Below are 20,766 nucleotides of genomic sequence, written 5' to 3' on the forward strand. Positions count from 1 at the left end.
CATGTGACACCAGTGCATTGTCAGCTGTACTGGCTTCCAGTCCATTTCAAAGTGATGATGTTGACCTTTACAGCTCTAAATGGCTTGGGACCAAATTATCTAAAGGAACGTCTCCTGCTCAGACACTTAGGTCATCTTTGGAGGCCTTTCTCTGGGTCCCCCCACCAAAGGAAGCTGAGTAGGTGGCTACAAGAGAGAGGGCCTTCTTAGTTGTATATTGTGTATTCCATAAGTGCTCTGGGCACCACACTTTAAGAAGGATGCAGACAAACTGGAGAGGGTTCAGAGGAGGGCAACAAAGATGATCAGGGGACTGGAAACAAAGCCCTATGGGGAGAGACTGAAAGAACTGGGCATGTTTAGCCTTGAGAAGAGAAGACTGAGGGGAGATATGATAGCGCTCTTCAAGTACTTGAAAGGTTGTCACAGAGAGGAAGGCCAGGCTCTCTTTTTGATCATCCCAGAGTGCAGGACACGGAATCATGGGCTCAAGTTACAGGAGGCCAGATTCCGGCTGAACATCAGGAGAAATGTCCTGACTGTTAGAGCAATACGACAATGGAACCAATGACATAGGGAGGTGGTGGGCTCTTCCACACTGGAGGCATTCAAGATGAGGCTGGACAGCCATCTGTCAGGGATGCTCTGACTTGGATTCCTGCATTGAGCAGGGGGTTGGACTCGATGGTCTTGTAGGCCCCTTCCAACCCTACTATTCTGTGATTCTATGTTTCTGTTGGAGGGGGAGGGGGGAGATATAATGAAGGAACTTAGGGAAGGCTAATGTGTAATGTTGGAATGCTAAGGGAGTATGCAAGGGGACTGTTTAAATGAGAAGGGATCCTTCCATGAGGGCTGAGCTGAGAGGGTGAAGCTTCCATAGAGTATCATATTTTGAAAACCTAAAATGTTTGTGTTTGAGTGAGTGAGTGAGTGAGTGAGTGAAAAAGAATTTAGCACCCCTGCATTTTTTCTCAGATGTCCAGTTGAAATACCACTGCCTTACTCTCAGCTGCACTGTTTTTGTAACCCGGTTGAGGGTTGCATATCTTACAAGGTTGTACAATCTTAGAAGGGGGCGTGGCTGTGACTGTCACGAAAGGACCCTGCACTTCTGAATTTGCCACTACACTACTGAAGGGGAGACATGATAGAAGTGTACAAAATTATGCATGGTGTGGAGAATGTGGATAGGGAGATACTTTTTCCCTCTCTCAAAATACTAGAACCCGGAGTCATCCTATGAAGCTGATTGGTGGGAGATTCAGGACAGATAAAAAGAAGTACTTCTTCACACAGCCCATAGTTAAACTATGGAATTTGCTATCACAGGATGTAGTGATCGCCACCAATTTGGATGGCTTTAAAAGAGGGTTGAACAAATTCCTGAAGGAAAAGGCTATCAATGGCTACTAGTCCTGCTGACTGTGTGCTACCTCCTGTACCAGAGGCAGTGAGCCTATATACACCAGTTGCTGGGGAACATGAGTAGGAGGATGCTGTTGGGCTCATGCCCTGCTTGAGCATTCCCAGCCGACAACTAGTTGGCCACTGTGTAAACAGAATGCTGGACTCGATGGACCCTTGGTCTGATATAGCATGGCTCTTCTTATGTTCTAACATCCCAGCTCCTTTAAGTAGTTGTTTTATGTGCATCTAGTTTCTTCAGGAGGAGGGTTGCTGGCTGTTCTGCTCACTGCAATATCCTTGCAGTAGTAAATCTCTTGCAGTGATGATGCCTTCTTAGAGGGAGAGCTTGACAGTTCAGCTGGCATGATAGCCAGCCCTGTGAGGAGTATGTTGTTGTTTGTGGTACATCGTCTTCCAAATGTGACTTCAGTCACTGTACTTACAGTGAGATGATAGGTTATTTGAACAACTAGGCTTGTCGTGTTGACTGTTGTTGTTGTTCAGTCGTTAAGTCGTGTCCGACTCTTTGTGACCCCATGTACCATAGCACACCAGGCCTTCCTGTCCTCCGCTCTCTCCCGGAGCATGCTCAAGTTCATATTCATTGCAACGGTGATGCTATCTAGCCATCTCATCCTCATTGACTGTTAGCCCTAGGTAACTGGAAGCCTACAGTTAGGTGGTACATAAAGGTAGCAAGCAGAGACTTCTTCTATATGCCATGGAAATATATGGCACTAAACTAGACTAAAATTAATTTAGTTTTGCATAATCCATAGGATGGAGGCTAAAAGTATAGCAAGAAACCCTAAAGGCACAGCCACAAAGCTCATGTTTAAGGAACAGATGTGTTGTTCTAGCTATCTTTATTCCTACAGTGCACACACCAAAAGTGACTCAGCCCATACTGGTGAAGATGAGTATGGGATCTATGTGGTATGTGACTTTCTCATAGTGTATTTCTGCAAAAGGATGTAGTTCTATGAAACAAGTTGCCTACCTTTCTTCAGCACACTTCTAGCAATCTATGGGACAAACTTGCCATAATGGGAGCAACCTTGTTCATGGTTTTGCCTGTGTGCCCCATTTATGTACAAAGCAAGAACTGGGCACGAGAGAGAGGGCTCCTTCGCAAGGTGTGTGTGTGTGTGTGAGTGAGAGAGAGAGAGATGCGATTGTTGTCCTTCATTCACGGTATTTCCCGTGTGCAATACACAACATCGTGGTCTTGCAGCAGCTGCCCTGCAATTTCCCTGTTTTCCCCATGATGTTTCTATATGTGGAAAATGCGGTATTATTTGCAGCCACACAATGGATCTGCCATCACCAGCCTGTGTATTGCTGGCATCATGCTACAACATGCTTTGTGTAGGCAGGTGTTGGGCAGCGTGGTGATGACATCACCTAGTGATGCCGATCAGGTGGGAGCATCACGTGCCTCTCTTGACCTCCAGCCCCTTCGTTATTCCACCTGGGAACAACACTGGAAACTTTAGAAGTACATTATACCGGTGTTTCACTGGTACAGCATAATGGCATTTCACTAGTACATTATGGCAGAGACCGCTGCTGCTCCAAATACCTGCAATGTTGCAACCCCTTTCCACTCAGTTACCTTTCCGAGTGTATACTCAAACAAGAATAGTGTTACTGCCTGCTTTTACAAGGACAGTGCTGACTAGCTGATACCAGAGTTAAGCCAGGCTGGGGGAAAAGTGCCTGGATGAACAGAGCATGGGAAGACAGAGTGGGAGGGTTCAATTCTTCTAATTCACACATCCCTTTTGCTGTTAAAATTAGACCCATCCACCCATTGCTTTATACCTGAATGGGATAGACAAATGAATAAACAAATATGGCTGTTCCTGTGGCATCCAGTTTGGCCCTAAATTGAGAGTTGTATTACCTGGGAATGTGGCAGCCGCTTTCTGGATGAAGTTCTGTGGGTTTTCAAACTGTGTGAGTGTGTGTGTTTGTGTGTGTGTGTGTGTGTGAGAGAGAGAGAGAGAGAGAGAGAATAAATAAATTACACACACACATATACTCAGATAGACCTCTTTTTTAGCCATTGGTTTGTGTTTATGTACAGTCTGACTGCCTCAAACAAGATCTTTGTTTTTAGCAGAATTACCAATCCCTAACAGAGGGTAAAATATTGAAGACGTTTAGTCTAGAATATGACTTAGCTCTGATGTTCCTCCTTATCTAACTAGATGCTGTGGAAAACGGAATGATTCAAACAATTTTTGTGCTCTTAACAAAACAGCATATTTCTCTGAGCAAGTGATTATATATTTGACACTGGGATTGGCAGCAATATATACTAAATATTTACCCAACCTGGTGCCCTCCAGATATGTTGGACTACAACTCCCATAATCCCACAGCCAGCATAGGTTGCAGAACTGGCTGTGGAGATATGGGAATTGTAGTACAAGACATCTGGAGGACACCAGGTTGGGGATTGCTGCTATATGCCAAACTGCTGAGCATAAACACTTCTCCTACCAAATATTGCTTCAACAGGAAACATATAGGCATATCTACAGTTTTCACAAAGAACTGCATTGTGGGGTCAGAGACCATTGTGGTCTGTGATGAAATACAGTCCTGGGTTATTCCTTCTTTGTTTGCATCTTGTACAGTTTTCAAACGAATTCCTCATTCTCACCTCTGTTTCACTGATGTAAATGTGAAATTTCACTAGCAACCTTAAGGTTGCATTTTGCTTGTTTTATAACATCTGGCTTCTTTAAGAAACATATACCCCCCTTCCAAGTCAGAACTCCCAAGCAGCTCCTGAAATTGCAGCTGCATTTCCTAAGATCATGTTAAAAACGTGCACTGAGTACTTGTCAGCATCTGACTGTATATGGAAGCTTTTCAATCTTTTTGATAGACAATGCCCTCTTTTTATTTCTTAGACTTTGGACACTTTTTGTTGTGTGCGTGTAGGGGGTGTACATATTGTTTGCAACAAAGTGATATCCTATATGTATTTGGCTAATTTAGATTCTGTCGGACTCTCTGTTCCCATTTGGGCCCAGTTCATGATCTGAAAGTATATGATGCAGTAGCAACCTTTCTGAAGCTAAGCAAGTCTGAGCTAGTTCTGTGTTCAATGAAAGGCTGCCCAGGAATCCTATATATATTACCTTGCACTCCATTGAGGAAAGGTGGGATATAAATAAAACGAATTTTTGGATGTTTGCTGTGTTTAATTTACAAGATTCCTTCTTCTGATATAGAAGTTCTGTCCCCTAGACCTAGATGTCTTAAACTAGTGGAGATTACTCAGTAATAAGAGGAAGGCACTGTGTGTATATGTACTTGATGTGTTCAAGGGCTCACCTTTAGCACTGAAAAAGGTACTGGGCCTTAGTCCTGGTGAGCCATGTCTGAAATTAGTCCTTGGATATATATGCAGAGGACAAAGTGTTCAAACAGTTGAGCTCCTAGCAAGTTTGGCACTTTTCCTTTCTCTTGGATTCATAATGTGTAAACAGTGAAAAGGAAGGCTGCAATCCACTGCCTGTTACTGTGTCATCTTGAAATGGTGCAAGACGGTCACATTCTCAGCTGTGTTTTGACTTAAGTGAATATCCTGTTTCTACCACAGCTGAGCTGACACACAGCTCTTGTAAAGTGCCGTCCTCATGCTATGGTGATTCTTGCTGAATTTTGCTAATCAGGTAGGACTTGAGCCTGTTTGTTGCTTTAATGAAGGGATGGAATGTATAGCTTCATCTTTCAGCGGTATATTTCCCACAAAGTACTCATGAAATACGATGCTGTGTAAAGGGAAATCTTCTTTTGGGATGCTTAGTTATACATCATGATTTCCTGCTTGTTCCTGTCTTCCAAATGTCTTAGAAAATGATAGTGGGGATTTGTGACTGTCTATAAATTGCATTCTCCAGATTTTGATAAATAATCCTAGTTTTAAATAAACTATGCCTTTTAATCTAGATACTACACTTTCTCTTGTAAATGATGGTAGGGTCAAGGTGTAAGTCTGTACTGCTGCTCAGTAAATATCACTTCAGTGTAAAGGTTGGACAGGGTATGGTAACTTCATGTAAGATAGTCTTTGTGTTTAGAAATTAATCTAAATGTAAAAATAAAATACAAACTTTATATGTGGCATGTTTTTGTTTGTGATGCGTGCAGCGTAGCAGTTTGTCATTGTGCATATCTTTGAATCATTGCGCTCAGTTGTTGGTGGGGGGTTTAAAGAGGGTAAAGTTTAGTTTGTTTTTCTTGGAAACTACTTTTATCAATAGTAAGCAACATATTTATAGTGGTCAAAATAAAACAAAGATATTAGTGCATCATGTACTGCCATACTGTTATAGTTACACAAAAAGGTTATGATATAGATTATATTCTATATGGCTATGTCTGGTCCACTCTTTTTACAGATCCTCCTGAAACTTCTGTAGCCAAAATTAGCTCTGCACATGACACGTATTATCTTTTCTCTTCAAAAGCAATAACACAAATCTGTATTTTTACTTCTTACCACTCCATATTTATTCAAGCTGCCTTCCAATTCCATCATGCTGCTGGAATACTCTGTAATTTCCACATAACAAAATGGGTCATATTCCACTAATGAATTGTTCAATGTAAGCATCTGCTTGAAGATAGAAATAATTGCTTCCACATGTTAGCATCTGCACTATGGCATTTTCTTTAAGCTGTACTTCAGATAATGTTTAGTTCAGTAGACTTTCTGGACCACAAGCATCATCTGGTTAAAATTAAAATAGCACCACTGAAATATAACCTGGACTTTTACTTAAAAAAAAAAAAAAAGGCTTAGAGAAATTGTAGAGCTAGTCCATTGTCATTTTAAGGCAATATGAAAGTTCTGTGGTGTGTGTGTGCGTGTGTGTATTATGAAGCACATTTGCACATGGAGTCAAGTGATGCACATCCATGACCCCAGTGGTAAACTGTCTTCATAGTATTTTACTTTTTGAACGCATTTTTATTTATTATTAAATTTATTAATCGCCCATCTGGCTGGTCACCCAGCCACTCTGGGCAATGTACAACATACAATAAAAACAGTTTAAAACAATAAAATTCTACAATAAAAACATTTTCTAAAATACCCTAACCCACCCCAAATGCCTGCCTGAACAACAACATTTTTAATGCACGACGGAAGCTGATTAAAGAGGGGGCATGACGGAATTCCCTAGGGAGGGAGTTCCACAGAGTGGGGGCCACCACAGAAAAGGCCCTCTCCCTCGTCCCCACCAGTCTAGCTGTCCTGGCTGATGGGACAGAGAGAAGGCCATCCGAGGCTGATCTTGTTAAGCGGCCTGTCTGGTGCTTCTGGAGGCGCTCCTTAAGATAGGCTGGGCCGGAACCATATAGGGTTTTAAAGGTCAAAACCAACACCTTGAATTTGGCCCGGAAAACAACTGGTAACCAGTGCAACTCCTTCAGCACTGGAGTGATGTGATCTCGCCGGCGGCTGCCTTTAATCAGGCGAGCCGCCGCGTTCTGTACCAGCTGCAGTTTCCGAACCGTCTTCAAGGGTAACCCCACGTAGAGCGCATTAAAGGTAAAGGTGTCCCCAACAAGTCGTGTCCAACTCTAGGGTGCGGTGCTCATCCCCGTTTCTAAGCCGAAGAGCCAGCGCTGTCCGAAGACGCTTCCGTGGCCATGTGGCCGGCATGACTGAACACCGAGGTGCACGGAACGCTGTTACCTTTCCCGCCGAGGCGGTACCTATTTATCTACTTGCAATTTCTTGCTTTCGAACTGCTAGGTTGGCAGGACCTGGGACTGAAGACGGGAGCTCACTCCGTCACGCAGCACTCGGGTCTCGAACTGCTGACCTGCCGACCTTCCAGTCTGCAGTTCAGTGTCTAGAGCGCAGTACAGTAGTCTAAACGAGAGGAGACCAGGGCATGTACTACCGATGGGAGCAGATGGTCGGGAAGGAAGGGGCGCAGCTGCTTATATTTTTGTGTAATATTCCTCAAATGTGCCAAATATTTGGTGTCCATTTCTTTCATGCTGTTTCATCATTTGCTTCCTAGTACTTTGGACAGTGATATCCACTTGCTTTCATAACCAAATGAAATGGTTATGGTTATATTTTTGTGTAATATTCCTCAATATTACACATACATTTCATATATGAAATGGTTATGGTTATATTTTTGTGTAATATTCCTCAAATGTGCCAAATATTTGGTGTCCATTTCTTTCATGCTGTTTCATCATTTGCTTCCTAGTACTTTGGACAGTGATATCCACTTGCTTTCATAACCAAATGGTAGCCTCATCCAAAGGTTTAGCTTTATTGTTTGTGGCATAACCCAGACATCATCTGTGTTGGATTTAGGCTGAGTGCTTTCAGCTGACCCTGTTTGCATTTTAGCATAGGCCTCAGAAATATGGTTTTGAGGCAGGGTTCAGTCATTAGCTCCAGAGCATATTTTCAGTGACCAGACTTATTAGTCCTGGATAATGTGAAATCCTCTCTAGAAAGAGAATACCTCAGAACATGTGCAGTGTACCTTTTCCCTCACCACTGAGTAACCACAACTAGCATCAGCAACTGAGGGACTAAGGGGAAGGTCTTTGAGGAAAAGACCAGATAAATTCATGGACAGCAGGTTAGCGATTAGCCATCTCACAGGCTGTCTATGTCAGAACACGAGTGGCGGTGACAAACAAGAGGGGAGAGCTGTTGCCTTCATGCAAACTTCATGTAAACTGGGGCTTGTAAACTCCCCAGAGGCATTTAGCTGGCCAGTGGGCTAGATGCTCCTTTGATCCAGTATTTAGTTTCCTCACTTTGGGAATGTGGGTGGGCATGTCACCTTTCCGCACCAGGTGAAGACCTTTTTACTTTCCCAGCATTTTAGCACTCTAGTCTTTTAACTTTGCTGTTTTAAATCTGTATTTTAAATCACTGCATTGTTGCTAGGTTTTATTCTGGTTGTACTATTATATTGTAGTTTTACGCTTTCGTGTTTTATATTGTTTTATGTTGTACTTTGTGTTTTAATTTTTGTGAACTGCCCAGAGAGCTTCGGCTATTGGGCAGTATAGAAAATAAATAAACAAACAAACAAACGAATGAATGAATGAATGAATAAATATAAATGTCTTTGAGCATGGGGAAGAGAGCAAACCCTTTTGTGGCTTTATTTAATGGTGGAAATTATATATGAGATTTGGACAGAGAGTTTGGTTCTCTGGGTGAAGGCACTAGAAAGGTTAGGCTCTGATGCCATTTGTTCACTTGTTTCCACCTGTATGTATTGAACTGTGGCTGTAGAGTTCAACCCCTAGTAAGAGTAGTAAGTCTATATGTACTTGGACAGGAGGTGCCAGGTGAAAGCTGGCTCCCAAGATAAATTCACCTAATGAATGGTGTGCATGAGAGAGCCACTTTAGAAGCGTGTGCGTTTCGAGATGGCAGTGATCCTGGTTAATAACTAACTGGGGGCCAATCTACACGACAACAGAATGAGAAGTGTATCAGGGTATTACCTGGATTTTCATGAAATCAGCTTTGGTCTGTCAGAAACAAGAAAAGCAGAGTATACAGGACCAAAAAATTGCTTTTCCAGTCACACTGGAAAGAGAGCCTTCTTTTCCACCACTATTCTGTGCACACAGTGCTATCTAGGTGAACTACTTTTTGATATGCAGGATTTCTTGCATCTCCTGCATCTGAAATGTGTCAGTCTTCTAGAAGGGAAGAAAAGGTTGTTATTAATGCTGAGGCTACACAAGGCATGCAGTTTTTATGTTTCTCCTGTCTTAAAAAAAAAAAAAACACCTGCGTGAGGAGGGAGTGCTTAACCCTTCCTCCAAGGCAAATTTTCCTGCTCGAAATCCCCTCTTCCAAATCTGTTTTCTCAGCTTGGGGGGTGGGGGAGAATATCTGTGTATTTTTTACTGTGGGTGGAAAAGAAGCTTGGAGAAGAGTTTATTCTGAGTGAGGAAGAGTTAAGCAATCCCTCCTTCCTCTTCTCAATACTTCAGCTTCCTGAACTTTGGGACACAATTGTGTGTAACATGTAGTTTAAGTCTATGTAATTAACATGTAAAAGAGTTTAGGAAACAGAGCTGCAAAACTCATTATTATGCTTTCAAAACATGTTTAAAGTCTGCCTTTTTCCCAGTACTAACAGTCACCATGTAATTGATTTGTTACACTGCCACAGCAAAACAGCTCTGTTCTGTGTTCTAGAGTAAACTTGAAAATGCCTTCTTTTGATGTTTTTGCCGTGTCCCATCTCTAAAAACTATTCTTAGGAGTTGCTTTACTTAATGGGAGTAAAAACTTATTTTAAATATTTCCATAATCCAACATATTTTTAAAAACTAAAAACAGGGCTATGTAGTTCTTAAATATTTGGAATTAATTAGATGTTGCATATAAATGGTTAAATATGGGCTGGGGACAAGCAAGTTCCTTCTCTGTAAATCATGAAGTGAAAACATTTCTCTTTGCAGGAGCTGCTAAGTCGGACATTGTTGGAAACTCAGAAATTGGATCTAATGGCCGAAGTTTCGGACCTAAAGATTAAGCTGGTTGGGATGGAGAAGGAACAGAGCGAGTATGAGGAGAAGCAGAACAAAGCTGAGGTAAGCCTTGCTTGGATAGGTTTTGAATTCATGATGCTGAGAGCAGAACTATACATGTTCCATCTCTGACTTTAAAGTCTGGCTGTTGTTGTTTTTATTTGTTGTTTGCAAAGCAGGGATGTGAGGGCTCAATTTCTAGCACAGACACAGTGGTTTGGAAGACGATGCTGTAATCCATTGTCACCTTCTGCTTTTCTCCTCTAACCTACCCACCCAGCTGCTTTCCTAATAGCCCATGTTCCAGACCCATATGAGCCAAAGTCTAGAGTCCTTGGTGGAATAAAAGTAGCTGGAGGGGCAGGGGGAAATGGTGGGCAAGGAACCCTCTCATTTTCTTCTGGAAGTTGAGACCTCTTAGTTCCACTTTGCAAAGGCGAACAGTAGCTGGACTTTGAAGGCAAGTGATAACAGGCAAAACATGTAGTTCCTCTCTGTCTTTAGCCTTGGGACATATTACAGACCTGAGAGACACCTGGTCCAAAGGGAGCATTCCTCAGTGTCCTTGTCTTTCTTTACTGTGAACATCTCTGATTGTTCTGAATGGGTGAAGGCCATGACTAAGTACCATTGGGATATCTTACCTTATATTTAAGAACTTCAAAGATTATTGCATGGTTTAGTTATCCACACATGGTTCCAATCTTACAAGTGAGTCTTGAGTTGTCATGACGCATATTATTGTAAAACAGTTTGTCATTCTGAGTTCTGTGAGAAGGGAGGGGAGAAATAGTGTTGTTGTTTTGAAGTGCAATAAAGAGAAATATACTTTATGGAGTAGTCCCTGTGGTTTCAGTCTCAACAAAAACGCTATACTACCTGTCTCAGGTATCATGTTTTTGTCATCACTTGAATTCTCTTTTCAGATTCTTATATTAAAAATGTCACTTCCTATGCTTCATTCCATGTTATCTCCAGTTTTCATTTTCTTTCTTCCTCTTTAATATAGTCGATAGTGAACCTGATCAGTGAACTGCAAGAACAGATGTGTAGACTGCAGCTGGAGATTAATAGTAAAATCCAGGAAAGAAAATCTCACAGTAGGAAGCCAAATATGGCAGCAGTTGATTCTCAAGATAGCACTGAATCGGTGATAGAGATCCCTACAGAGAAGAATTGCTCTCAGTGTGATGTATGAGGAGCAAATGTTAGCCTGAGTCTGTGCTTTGCCCCATTTCAAAGACCAAACTAAACACTACTAACCAGAGCTTGCTGAGTGATCAATTTGCATTAAGTTGTGTGGCTTTTTCTAGAGAGATTGCTGTGTGTAATAATAAACCAAGAGGCTAGTTTTGTTTGTCTTGGCTTTGATCAGGACAGAATAACAATGTGCCATGACTCCCAGTTGTAAATCAGTTCTTTCTCTTCCTGCTTATTCTTAGAAGAATTTTGTCAAAGCTATATAAAATTCAAAGGACTGCACTTGGCAGCAGAAATGACTGCCTAAACCAGGGGTCTCCAAATCTTTTGGGATTGTGGGGACACTTGACATTTTGAAAAAGTGCCCTTGGAACCACAACAAATTAGTTGCTGCTGTTTTTGTGAGGGCCAATCACAAAAATGTTGGGAGCGCCCCCCCCCCCCATTTTTGTATACATGCATGAATGTGCACCCTGTATGTGTGCTACTCACTCTGGCTCCTCTTCTCTCTCTCTCTCTCTCTCTCTCTCTCTCTTTCTTCCGTTCTCTAAGACTTCCTTTCTATCCTGCCTTCCTTCTGTCCCTCTGGATCATCTTTCTTTCTCTACCTCTCTCTGGTCTCTTTCTTCCCCCCATCCTCTCTCTCAGGTCCCTCTTTCTTTTTCTCGCTCTCTCTGGCCCTTCCTTCCTTCCTTCCTTCCTTCCTTCCTTCTGTCTCTCTTGATCTTCTTTCTCTCACACTTTCTCTCTCTCTGGCTCTTTCTTTCCTTCTCTCTCTCTCAGCCTTTTTCTTTCTATCCTTCCTGCCTGCCTGCTTTCTTTCTCTCTGAATCTTATTTCTTTCTCTCCCTCTCTCTGGTCTCTTTCTCTCCCCCCCCCGCCCTTTTTCTCTGGTCCCTCTTTTTTTCGCTTGCTCTGTCTGGCTCCTCTCTCTTTCTCTATTTCTTTCTTCCCTTCCTTACCTTCTTCCTTTCCTTCCCTCTCTGTGACTCCTTTTCCTTCCTTCCACCGTCTCTCTGGATCTTCTCTCTCTCTCTCTCTCTCTCTCTGGTCTCTCTTTCCTCCTCTGTCCCCCCATCCATCCCTCTTTCTTCCTCTCTCTCTCCCTCTCTCCCCTTCCCCATGCAAGTGAATGGACAAATTTCTCTATTCATTTGCATGGGGCAAGAAAAATCCCCCTACCAAAAATTGTCTGAAGGGGGCAAAGGTCACCCCCACCAAGTATCCTGTTGCCCCAAAGATCTTTGGTAGAGGGTGCACTTTGTCCCACCTCCAGCCATTTTTGGCAAGGAGGACTTTTTCATCCTGTGCAAGTGAATGGAGAAAACAAACCATTCACTTGCAGAGGGGAGAAATAATTTGTCGACTGACTCGGCCTGGTCTTGTGGATGCAGTGGCACCCCTGGGTGCCAGGTTGGAGACCTCTGGCCTAAACTGTGATGTGGCTGGTCTTAACAACAAAGATAATTATCATGGTGGTCCACCATAGTTTATATCTATTCTGAAGCTTATTTGGTGTGACTCTGCTTGTAGGCTTAAGTAGGCTTAATGTAAGCCTACAAGCAAGTAGGCTTAAATTAGTTGTGGATTACATTGCTAATCTGTGTTGTACTCAGTGGGTTGGATCCAGATTTAGGTACATGCAATTTGGCTGGAAGAAGTGGACTTCCCTTTCCCCTCCTTTCCACAGCAGCTCCTCCATCCCCCTTAAAATGCTACACAGGGGTTTAGATGAGCCTGGTGAATGGGGTGATCTGATTTATGGAACCCCATTTTGGGAATCCCAAAAATCAGGCAGAGGCACCTTGTTTGCACTCCTCAAAAAGAGCACTTCTGAGGATGCCACATACTGAGGAGTATAAAAACTGGCCAGGGACATAAGGGGTGAGGTGAGCCCTTAGGGAACCTCGTCTCAGGTTGTTTAGGACTTTATGTTAATAACAACACCTTAAACTTGGCCCGGTAGCTTATTGGCAGCTAGTACAGTTCTTTTAGCAGAGGTGTAATATGTTGTCAAAAAGAGGCCCTTGTTAGTAGCCTTGTGGCTGCATTCTGAACTAGCTGCAGCTTCCAGACCAAGCCCAACGGTAGCACCACATAGCGCATATTTCAAAAATCCGGTCTTGAGCTTACATGTAAAGTTTATTACTGTGCTAGCCAGTAGTGAGGGATCATGGGAATTGTAGGCCACAAAATCTGAAGAGCTACAAGTTGCCCACCTCTCTAGGGCCATGAATAAATGTCTGTCTACAGCTCCCCTTCTTCTAAGAAAACGAGCTTTAGAATGTCTTAAAATCATAGGCATATGATTTGTGTTCATTGCGCGTATTCTAAGGGGATCAAATGGGGTGGGTGGCACAGTCAGGGCTCCATTATGTATTTCTTTGTTTAAACCCCATATATTTTGATTGCTTATCCTGCAAAACAAGCACTTGAGTAAAGGCTTTTGGGAATTTGTAGAATAAACCTTCACTGTGTTTGATCAAAAACCACTTCACATGTCAGGCTGAAAGCTACTTTGGTTAAGATGATGAAATTGAACAGAAGAGGAATGGTACTGGTATGCCTAACATAAGCTCATTTTAAGACTTCTTATTAGCTCAGTTTGTTCAAGTTGCAATGTTGTCTTCTGAACTTCGAAGGATCACGTATTGGAATTGCACATTTTTTTCATAATTTACTGTCTCTTTCTTCCTTGTAGCTCTGCCTTCCATTAAATGTATCATATATCTTGATTGCCTAATGCTGACAGTAGAACCGGGCTGGAAGAAATTGACCCAAAGGATTTCATATTCAAGCATACATAAAGAGGAAAGAACATGATTTGATTGTGGTTCATAAGAAATGGGTCTATTAAGAAAATAGTTTTGATCTGAACAGGCAGTCTTTAAAATAGTGAAATCAAATTTCTGAGCTACACTGAACTCCTGTTTGGAAGGGAAAAAATAAAAAGCAGTTGCATAGCTTATCCATTTAAAAGCAGCTAACTCTGCTAGTTTGTTTTTGTTTGTTTTTTTAACTCCAGTGTGAGAACCTTACTGCTGAATCTGGCTTTTGCCCTGTCCTAGCCAGTATACCAGATGTAAATCAGTTCCTGGGTGGTATTTTATCAAATACTGACCAGTAAAATGACTGCTTTGATTATTATTTTTAAAAGGAAAAAATGAACAAGCAACTTCCAGCCATATGCTATCATGAGGGGATTAAAGATATCAAAGAAACACTTATTACACTTGAGATGAAACCATCTGTTCAAGACAAAAATTGCCCCCTATGAAATTCATTCTTTCCTATTTCGGCAATAATAATGGCAAGGGGCCTACAAAATGGGGCAAAAATGTTCTCCCATTCAGAGCGAGGGCAGGAAGTATTTCCCTTATTTTGATTTGGCTCTGTGATGCCATCACGTGGACAAATCTGATTGGCTGTCTGGTGCTTTGATGTTATGCTGGCTGCATGATCTGTGATTGGTGCTGATAAGGGTTGCCTCCAAACCATGGTTCTTTTTTGTGGTCTCTGTGCATCACACATGTGGGCTCTGTGCCTGTGTGGAGCCTCATTCAATAAACTTCTGTAGCTAAAGAATTTTCAACAGGAACCCTCCCTCACTATCCCAGTGTGCATTTCCTTAGCAGGTTCCCGCTTATTCCCTCAGTTGTCTTTTGACCACCACTGTGACAGCCTCGTTGGGAACGTCTCTCAGCTTTTGCTTTCTTATTCAGATATTACAACTGCTGAGGTGTTTTTTCTGTCTTCATCTTTCTGTCCTCTCATTTTTTCTTATTAGTACTGTTTTGGTTTTTCTGTGTTGATTTATTCATGATCTCTATGATTGCTTGAGGGTGTATGGTCTTGAAGGCCCCTTTTTGAAAGTGTGTTCGCTATGACAGCAAGCTTCCTCACACCAATGTACATTCTTTGTGTCTTTTTTGCCTTGGGAAAGGACACAAGGTGGACACTTACACTCATTGTCAAGCCTTTACAGAACAGGTGAGATGCAGTCTCTTGGACGGGCTTCAGGCTGTTTTGTGGAGAAGGACCCTTGAAGTGGTGGACCCATCAGCAGACATGCCTACCATGGCACAGGTATCGAAGGACACCCCCTCCGCAGTTGGAGTGTCAAAGACCTTTCCCACTTGCCATGGCATTTGGGAACACCAAGATCCATTCCCCCGCCCCACTTGATCCCTGGATTCAGGGCGTACCAACATATCCACTCCTAGGCAGTCATTGAAGCTTTTGATAGCAAAAAAGCTAACAAAAAAGGCCCACATGCAAAAGACCTCTTTGGAACTGAAGAAGAAGAAAAGCAAAGAGGTGTTCACTACAGATCCAATGCCAAACTTGACTGACCAATAGAACTCATTCCGGTGCATCAGCTTTACAGTGGATTCTATTCTGGGTACTTTATCTTTCCAAAGAAGGATGGAGAGCTTCGACCAGTCATGGATCTCAGGGATGCTACCTCCTTTATCACCCCAAGTGGTTCCAAATGGTGACACTGGCATCGATGCTCCCACTCCTACAGAAGGAAGATTGGTTTGGGTCTTTGGACCTGTGGGATGCTTATTTCCATATTGCCATCAATAGATAATACCAACGCTTCCTTCAGTTTGCCATTGGGCCTGCTGCCTGCCAATTTCAAGTGTCTTGCCACAGCACTGAGGGTCTTCACGAAGTACATGGCTGTGGCAGGAGCTCACCTTTGTGTCCAAGGGCTGTCGACGACTGGTTCCTGGTGCCTCCATGAGGAAAGGGATCCTGCAGGCTAATTCCATTACATGTAATCTTCTATAGGATTTCGGTCTCTGCTTTAACATAGAGAAATCCCAATTCAAACCAACACAGCATATCCAGTTCATTGGGGTGATACTGGACTCCATGCTTAGCCAAGCGTTCCTACCTCCTGACCAGGCATCAACACTGATGTGCCATACAGAAGAGTTATTTACTCAAGCAATCACCCTCACAGTGTGGGTCCAAAGACTGTTGCGGCTGATGGGGGTGACTACTGTGGTAGTGTCATTCTCATGATTAGGGATGAGAGTGCTCCAAAATTGGTTTATCCACACATTCAGTCCAGCTTGGGACATGCATCAGACATGCCTTTGTATGCTCTGGAAGGTGGCGGACACTTTGGCATGGTGGATGGCTGCCTCCAACTTGCTGGAAGGGATCCCTTTCTCCAGGCTTCTCCATCTTGATTGCTCATGAGGGATGCGTCCCTGTTGGGATGGGGACACTGCAGACCCTTGATGGCACAAAGGATGTGGGCAGAGATGGAAGCCACATGTCACATCGGCATTTTAAAGCTGTTAGCAGTTGAGAAGGCCCTGAAACTTGAAACTACTTCGTTCAAGTAGTTTCAAACAATACCACTACCATTTACGACTTGAACAAGCAAGGAGGAATGAAATCTTTCCCTCTCATCAATCTCACCCATTGCATCTTCAATTGGTACATTGTCCGTCAGATGAGGTTGGTTGCAGTGCATATTCTCGAACAATGTTGTGGCTGATCATTTGAGTCAGACTTACCCAGCATCGCATGCGTGGACACTGGACAGAACTGTGTCGACCACTTTTTTTTGCTGTTGGGGTACTTCAGGCAAAAAGCACCGCTTGCCTGAGCTTCTGCAGCAGAGCGTGAGTGGATACAAAGTCCCTGGGAGATGCCTTCATCTTCACATGGACAGGAACATTCTTGTACCTATTCCCTCCTTTTCCGCTCATCACAGAAGTGCTGGCAAAGATAAGGACAGATGTGACAGACTGCATACTAATCATACTGTGGTGGCTGAGACAACCCTGGTTTGCTCCCATTTTCAAACAGGACATAGTGCTACCAGTGTTCTTTTCATCTTCTCCTACTTCACTCGCGTCCACTCTTCACACCTTGGATGTTTGGTGGGCCCTAGCTTTTTATAAGTCAAGGAACCCTTTGCCAGTCTTCTTGCCTGTTTGTCTGTTATGGAGGCAAGCATCAAGGACTGCCAGTATTGTTGCAGATACTTTCTTCCTGGGTGGTCCACACCTTTGAGCTGGCATACGAGTTGGCTGGTCTTGAGCATTCAGAGCAGATCCGGGTGCATTCAACTCTTGCCAAGGCTACATCTGTAGAGTTTGGAAAGGGAGTCTCCCTTCCTGAACTCCATAGAGTGGCTCCTTGGTCAAAACCATTTACCTTCATCTGTCATTACCAACTTGATGTGCAGGCCAGGGCTCTACTCGTTTGGTCGTACCGCTTTGTCAGCTGTATTACAGTAGGACACTGACCTGCCTCTGATAAGTCAGCTTGCTAGTTGCCTATATGTGTAATGCAAAGAGACCACAAAGAAGAAAGACAGGTTGCTTACCTGTAACTGTGGTTCTTCAATTTACACAACCCACCCACTGTTCCCACTTGGGTGTCAACATCAATTTTAGTATTGGTACTGAGGTTCTTCTCATTTCCAATGCTGCATTTGGCAGTCTCAAGGAACTGGGGGAATAGGTGGAACCCGTTAGGGACATGCGTACTGGGACATGCATACTGGGGGGTGCCTGCTGAAAATTCCTCAGCTATAGAAGTTTCCTGAATGAGGCTCCACAGAGGTGCAGAGCTGATATGACCACAGATGACCACTCGAAGAACTATAGTTACAGATAAGCAACCTGTCTTGCTTTATTGCTCTCATAAATAAAAGAGAATTTACTTTAGCAGGATACCAAATCAAGACAATTCTTGTAGCAGTTTGCTCTAGGATGTCTTATTTTATAGAAATTGTATTCACTACATAGTTTCACCAATGTGTCCAGTATCATGAGTAAAATATTTTGTCTTTTTTTTCCTCTGCAGAATTTGTTACAGGAACTGAAACACCTAAAAATTAAGGTTGAAGAGCTGGAAAATGAAAGGACGCAGTATGAATGGAAATTGAAAGCAACTAAAGTAAGTAGCACAGCACCATTTCACGTATTATGCAGAGACAATCCAGGTTTGCCATTTAATGAACACTCATGAGAGAACTGCAATCATCATTTTAAAATGTAAAGCTCTGTGTATAAAAGAGAAAAAAATTGTTGAGCCCAATGCATTCTGAATACAGTTCTTCCTCAGGAGTGCTCTTGAACAACAAATTTCAACCTGGTATCTGCACACTGTTACCACTTGAACATAAATTAATATTAGCTTTATTTTGTTCTTTGAAAAATGTGTATGTTGCTAGCAATTAGGTCCATCGGCATATTGCAGTGCCAGAACACGCATAACTGTATGTAGTCCATATCATACCATATATAGTCAGGGCCAGAAATATTGGAACAAGGATAACTGTTTTGGCAGTTGGCCTCTGTACACCACCACATTGAAGCTGAGAGGAAACACACCCAGATGGGAGTGAAGTCAGGACTTTCAGCTGTAATGCAAGGGGTGTGACAAAAGTGGGGCACTAACCATTCAGGAAGTACAGCCAGTGGCATACACACACCCCCATCGTTGGTGGCTCATAAGTAATGGAATAAACCAACATCATTTCAAACTTAAGGATCGCCTTTAATACCTGGATGAAAATCCTTTGCAGTCAATGACTGCCTGAAGTCTGGAACCTTCTAGGTCATTAGCCGAGCATTTCATTTTGAGGAAGTAGAAGAAGACAGTATGCCAAATAGAGTATATTATTGGCATTACTCCAACTTCTGCCCGTATATAACTGGCAGGTGTGCCTGGTGGGAGATCCAGTAATGCTCTTCAGAATTTATTCTCTAAAGACTCTTAACTAACATCTCTCAGAGAAACGCCATATCTCAGCCTCATATATAATCTGTGGAATGACCTTTGAACCAAAAACTCTAACAGCTGGAACAACTAAATTACCTCCCTTGGCTTTAGCAAATTTTTAATACTGTCTGTGTAGATTTTTGAGCCTTCAGTTTAGTAGCTGACAAGTGGCCAGTCCAGGATCCATTCTGAGTGAAACAGTCTCCCAGATAATTAAATTGATAAGTCTGTTCCAGCTGATGGTCATTCAGTATCCATTTATGTTTCGGGGAGCGGGCACCAAAAACCATAACTTTAATCTGAGTAATTTACATAAGTTGTTCCTTGTTACAAACATCCCCAAAAACTTTCAGCAGTCTTCTCATTCCTATTAAATTCTGAGATAAAAGAAACATGTCATCAGCATATAATAATATATTCAATTTCCGAGCCCCAACAGACACCAATAATAATATATTTGAGTCACTGGCTAGCTTTGCTATCATTTATATAAATGGTAAACAAAAGTGGAGCCAGCAGGCATCCTTACCTTACGCCTTTTGTTGTTTTAATCTCCTTTGATAGTTGTCCATCTTTAACAGCTCTTACTTGAATCACTGTATCAGAATATAAGTTCTTGATCAAAATCAAAAGGTGCCTATTCATCCCAAGCCTCCATAATTTATACCACAGCCTCTTTCTGTTTATTCTATCGAAGGCTGAGTTCAAATCGGCAAAAACAGCATATAAATGCTTCTTCGGGGAACATGCATATTTCTCTCTCAGGTGATTCAACACAAAACACTGATCTATGGCTGATCTACCATGATGGAAGCCTCCTTATTCCTCTCCAATGATGTTACTTTGATCTGCCCAAGCCTCTGCTTTAGCGAGCAGATATGTATACATTTTGGAGAATACATCAAGCAGGCTAATGGGGCAATAGTTGGCTAGTGAGGATTTGTCCCCCTTCTTGAAAATCAAAACAATATTTTGATTCCAAATACTGGGGACTCTGCCAATTGAGTTAAGTGGAAAGCTTGGCCAATACGGAGGCCCAGCAATGTAAATTATCCAAAAAAATATCTGGAGGAAGCATATCTTCCCCAGGTGCCTTCTGCCTACCTAAGCTTGAAATTAATTGCTTAACTTCAGTGGCAGTCAGCTAGCCACATACCAGTTTCTATGATGTTAGGGAGCCGAAATGGTAACAAATAATTCATGTCCAGGTCTATGCCAGCCTCAGAATTAAGGGCTTGCTCAAAATATGTTTCCCATGTCTTAGGCATAATATGTGCCTCCAGACAATATTTAGCTTCCTTTAATTTGAAGGATACCAGCTGCCAGAATTTCACTGAGTCCCGGGTGACTGCCGCCTGTTCTATATCTGCCCATAAGCGAGTAATAAGAGGCTTGCTTTTGGTTCAGCAATTTTCTATATAAGTGATACTTCACCGTCAAATCCCTCAGCAAGGGGTTGAGCACTCCAATATGAGCCTGTCTGCGCAGGGAGCAGAGGTCAAGTCTTGCTTGCCTACACTCCTAATCAAACCAACCCTCTGGATGATGTCTTGGCTTAAGGGGAGAGTTGGTTGAGCATATCGTGCCCAAATGCTTCACCATGATATGATACATAGACAGGGGATCCTGTGTATCTGCCCCAAGAAATCTAGCTCTTGGCGTCAGCATATGTTCACTTAATAGGACATCTCCTAACTTTAACTGTAAATTAGAGTCCCATCTCAGTCTATGCTTCCCATATGGTACATAGGGGGATCTTGCCACATTCCCTTCTTAATCTCTTGAAACCCTACTATCTCCAAAAGCGGTGGCTGATGGTCACTCTCTGGCTAT

General features: G+C 42.6%; 1 protein-coding gene across 7 annotated transcripts in view; it reads left to right on the forward strand.

Annotated features, from left to right (window-relative positions):
• Positions 1-20,766, forward strand: part of PPFIBP2 (PPFIB scaffold protein 2) — a 163,764-nt gene that overhangs the window by 94,793 nt on the left and 48,205 nt on the right. For all 7 annotated transcript variants that reach the window (XM_084853491.1, XM_084853462.1, XM_084853481.1 and 4 more), the window contains 2 exons: positions 9,907-10,038; positions 18,013-18,105. In XM_084853491.1, the coding sequence (XP_084709617.1) occupies positions 9,907-10,038; positions 18,013-18,105 (225 nt within the window). The remainder of the gene's footprint in view (positions 1-9,906; positions 10,039-18,012; positions 18,106-20,766) is intronic.

This window comes from Heloderma suspectum, chromosome 1 (assembly GCF_057233095.1).
Source record: "Heloderma suspectum isolate Gila_16-S chromosome 1, 16-S_ref, whole genome shotgun sequence".
Classification (NCBI taxonomy): Eukaryota; Metazoa; Chordata; class Lepidosauria; order Squamata; family Helodermatidae; genus Heloderma; species Heloderma suspectum.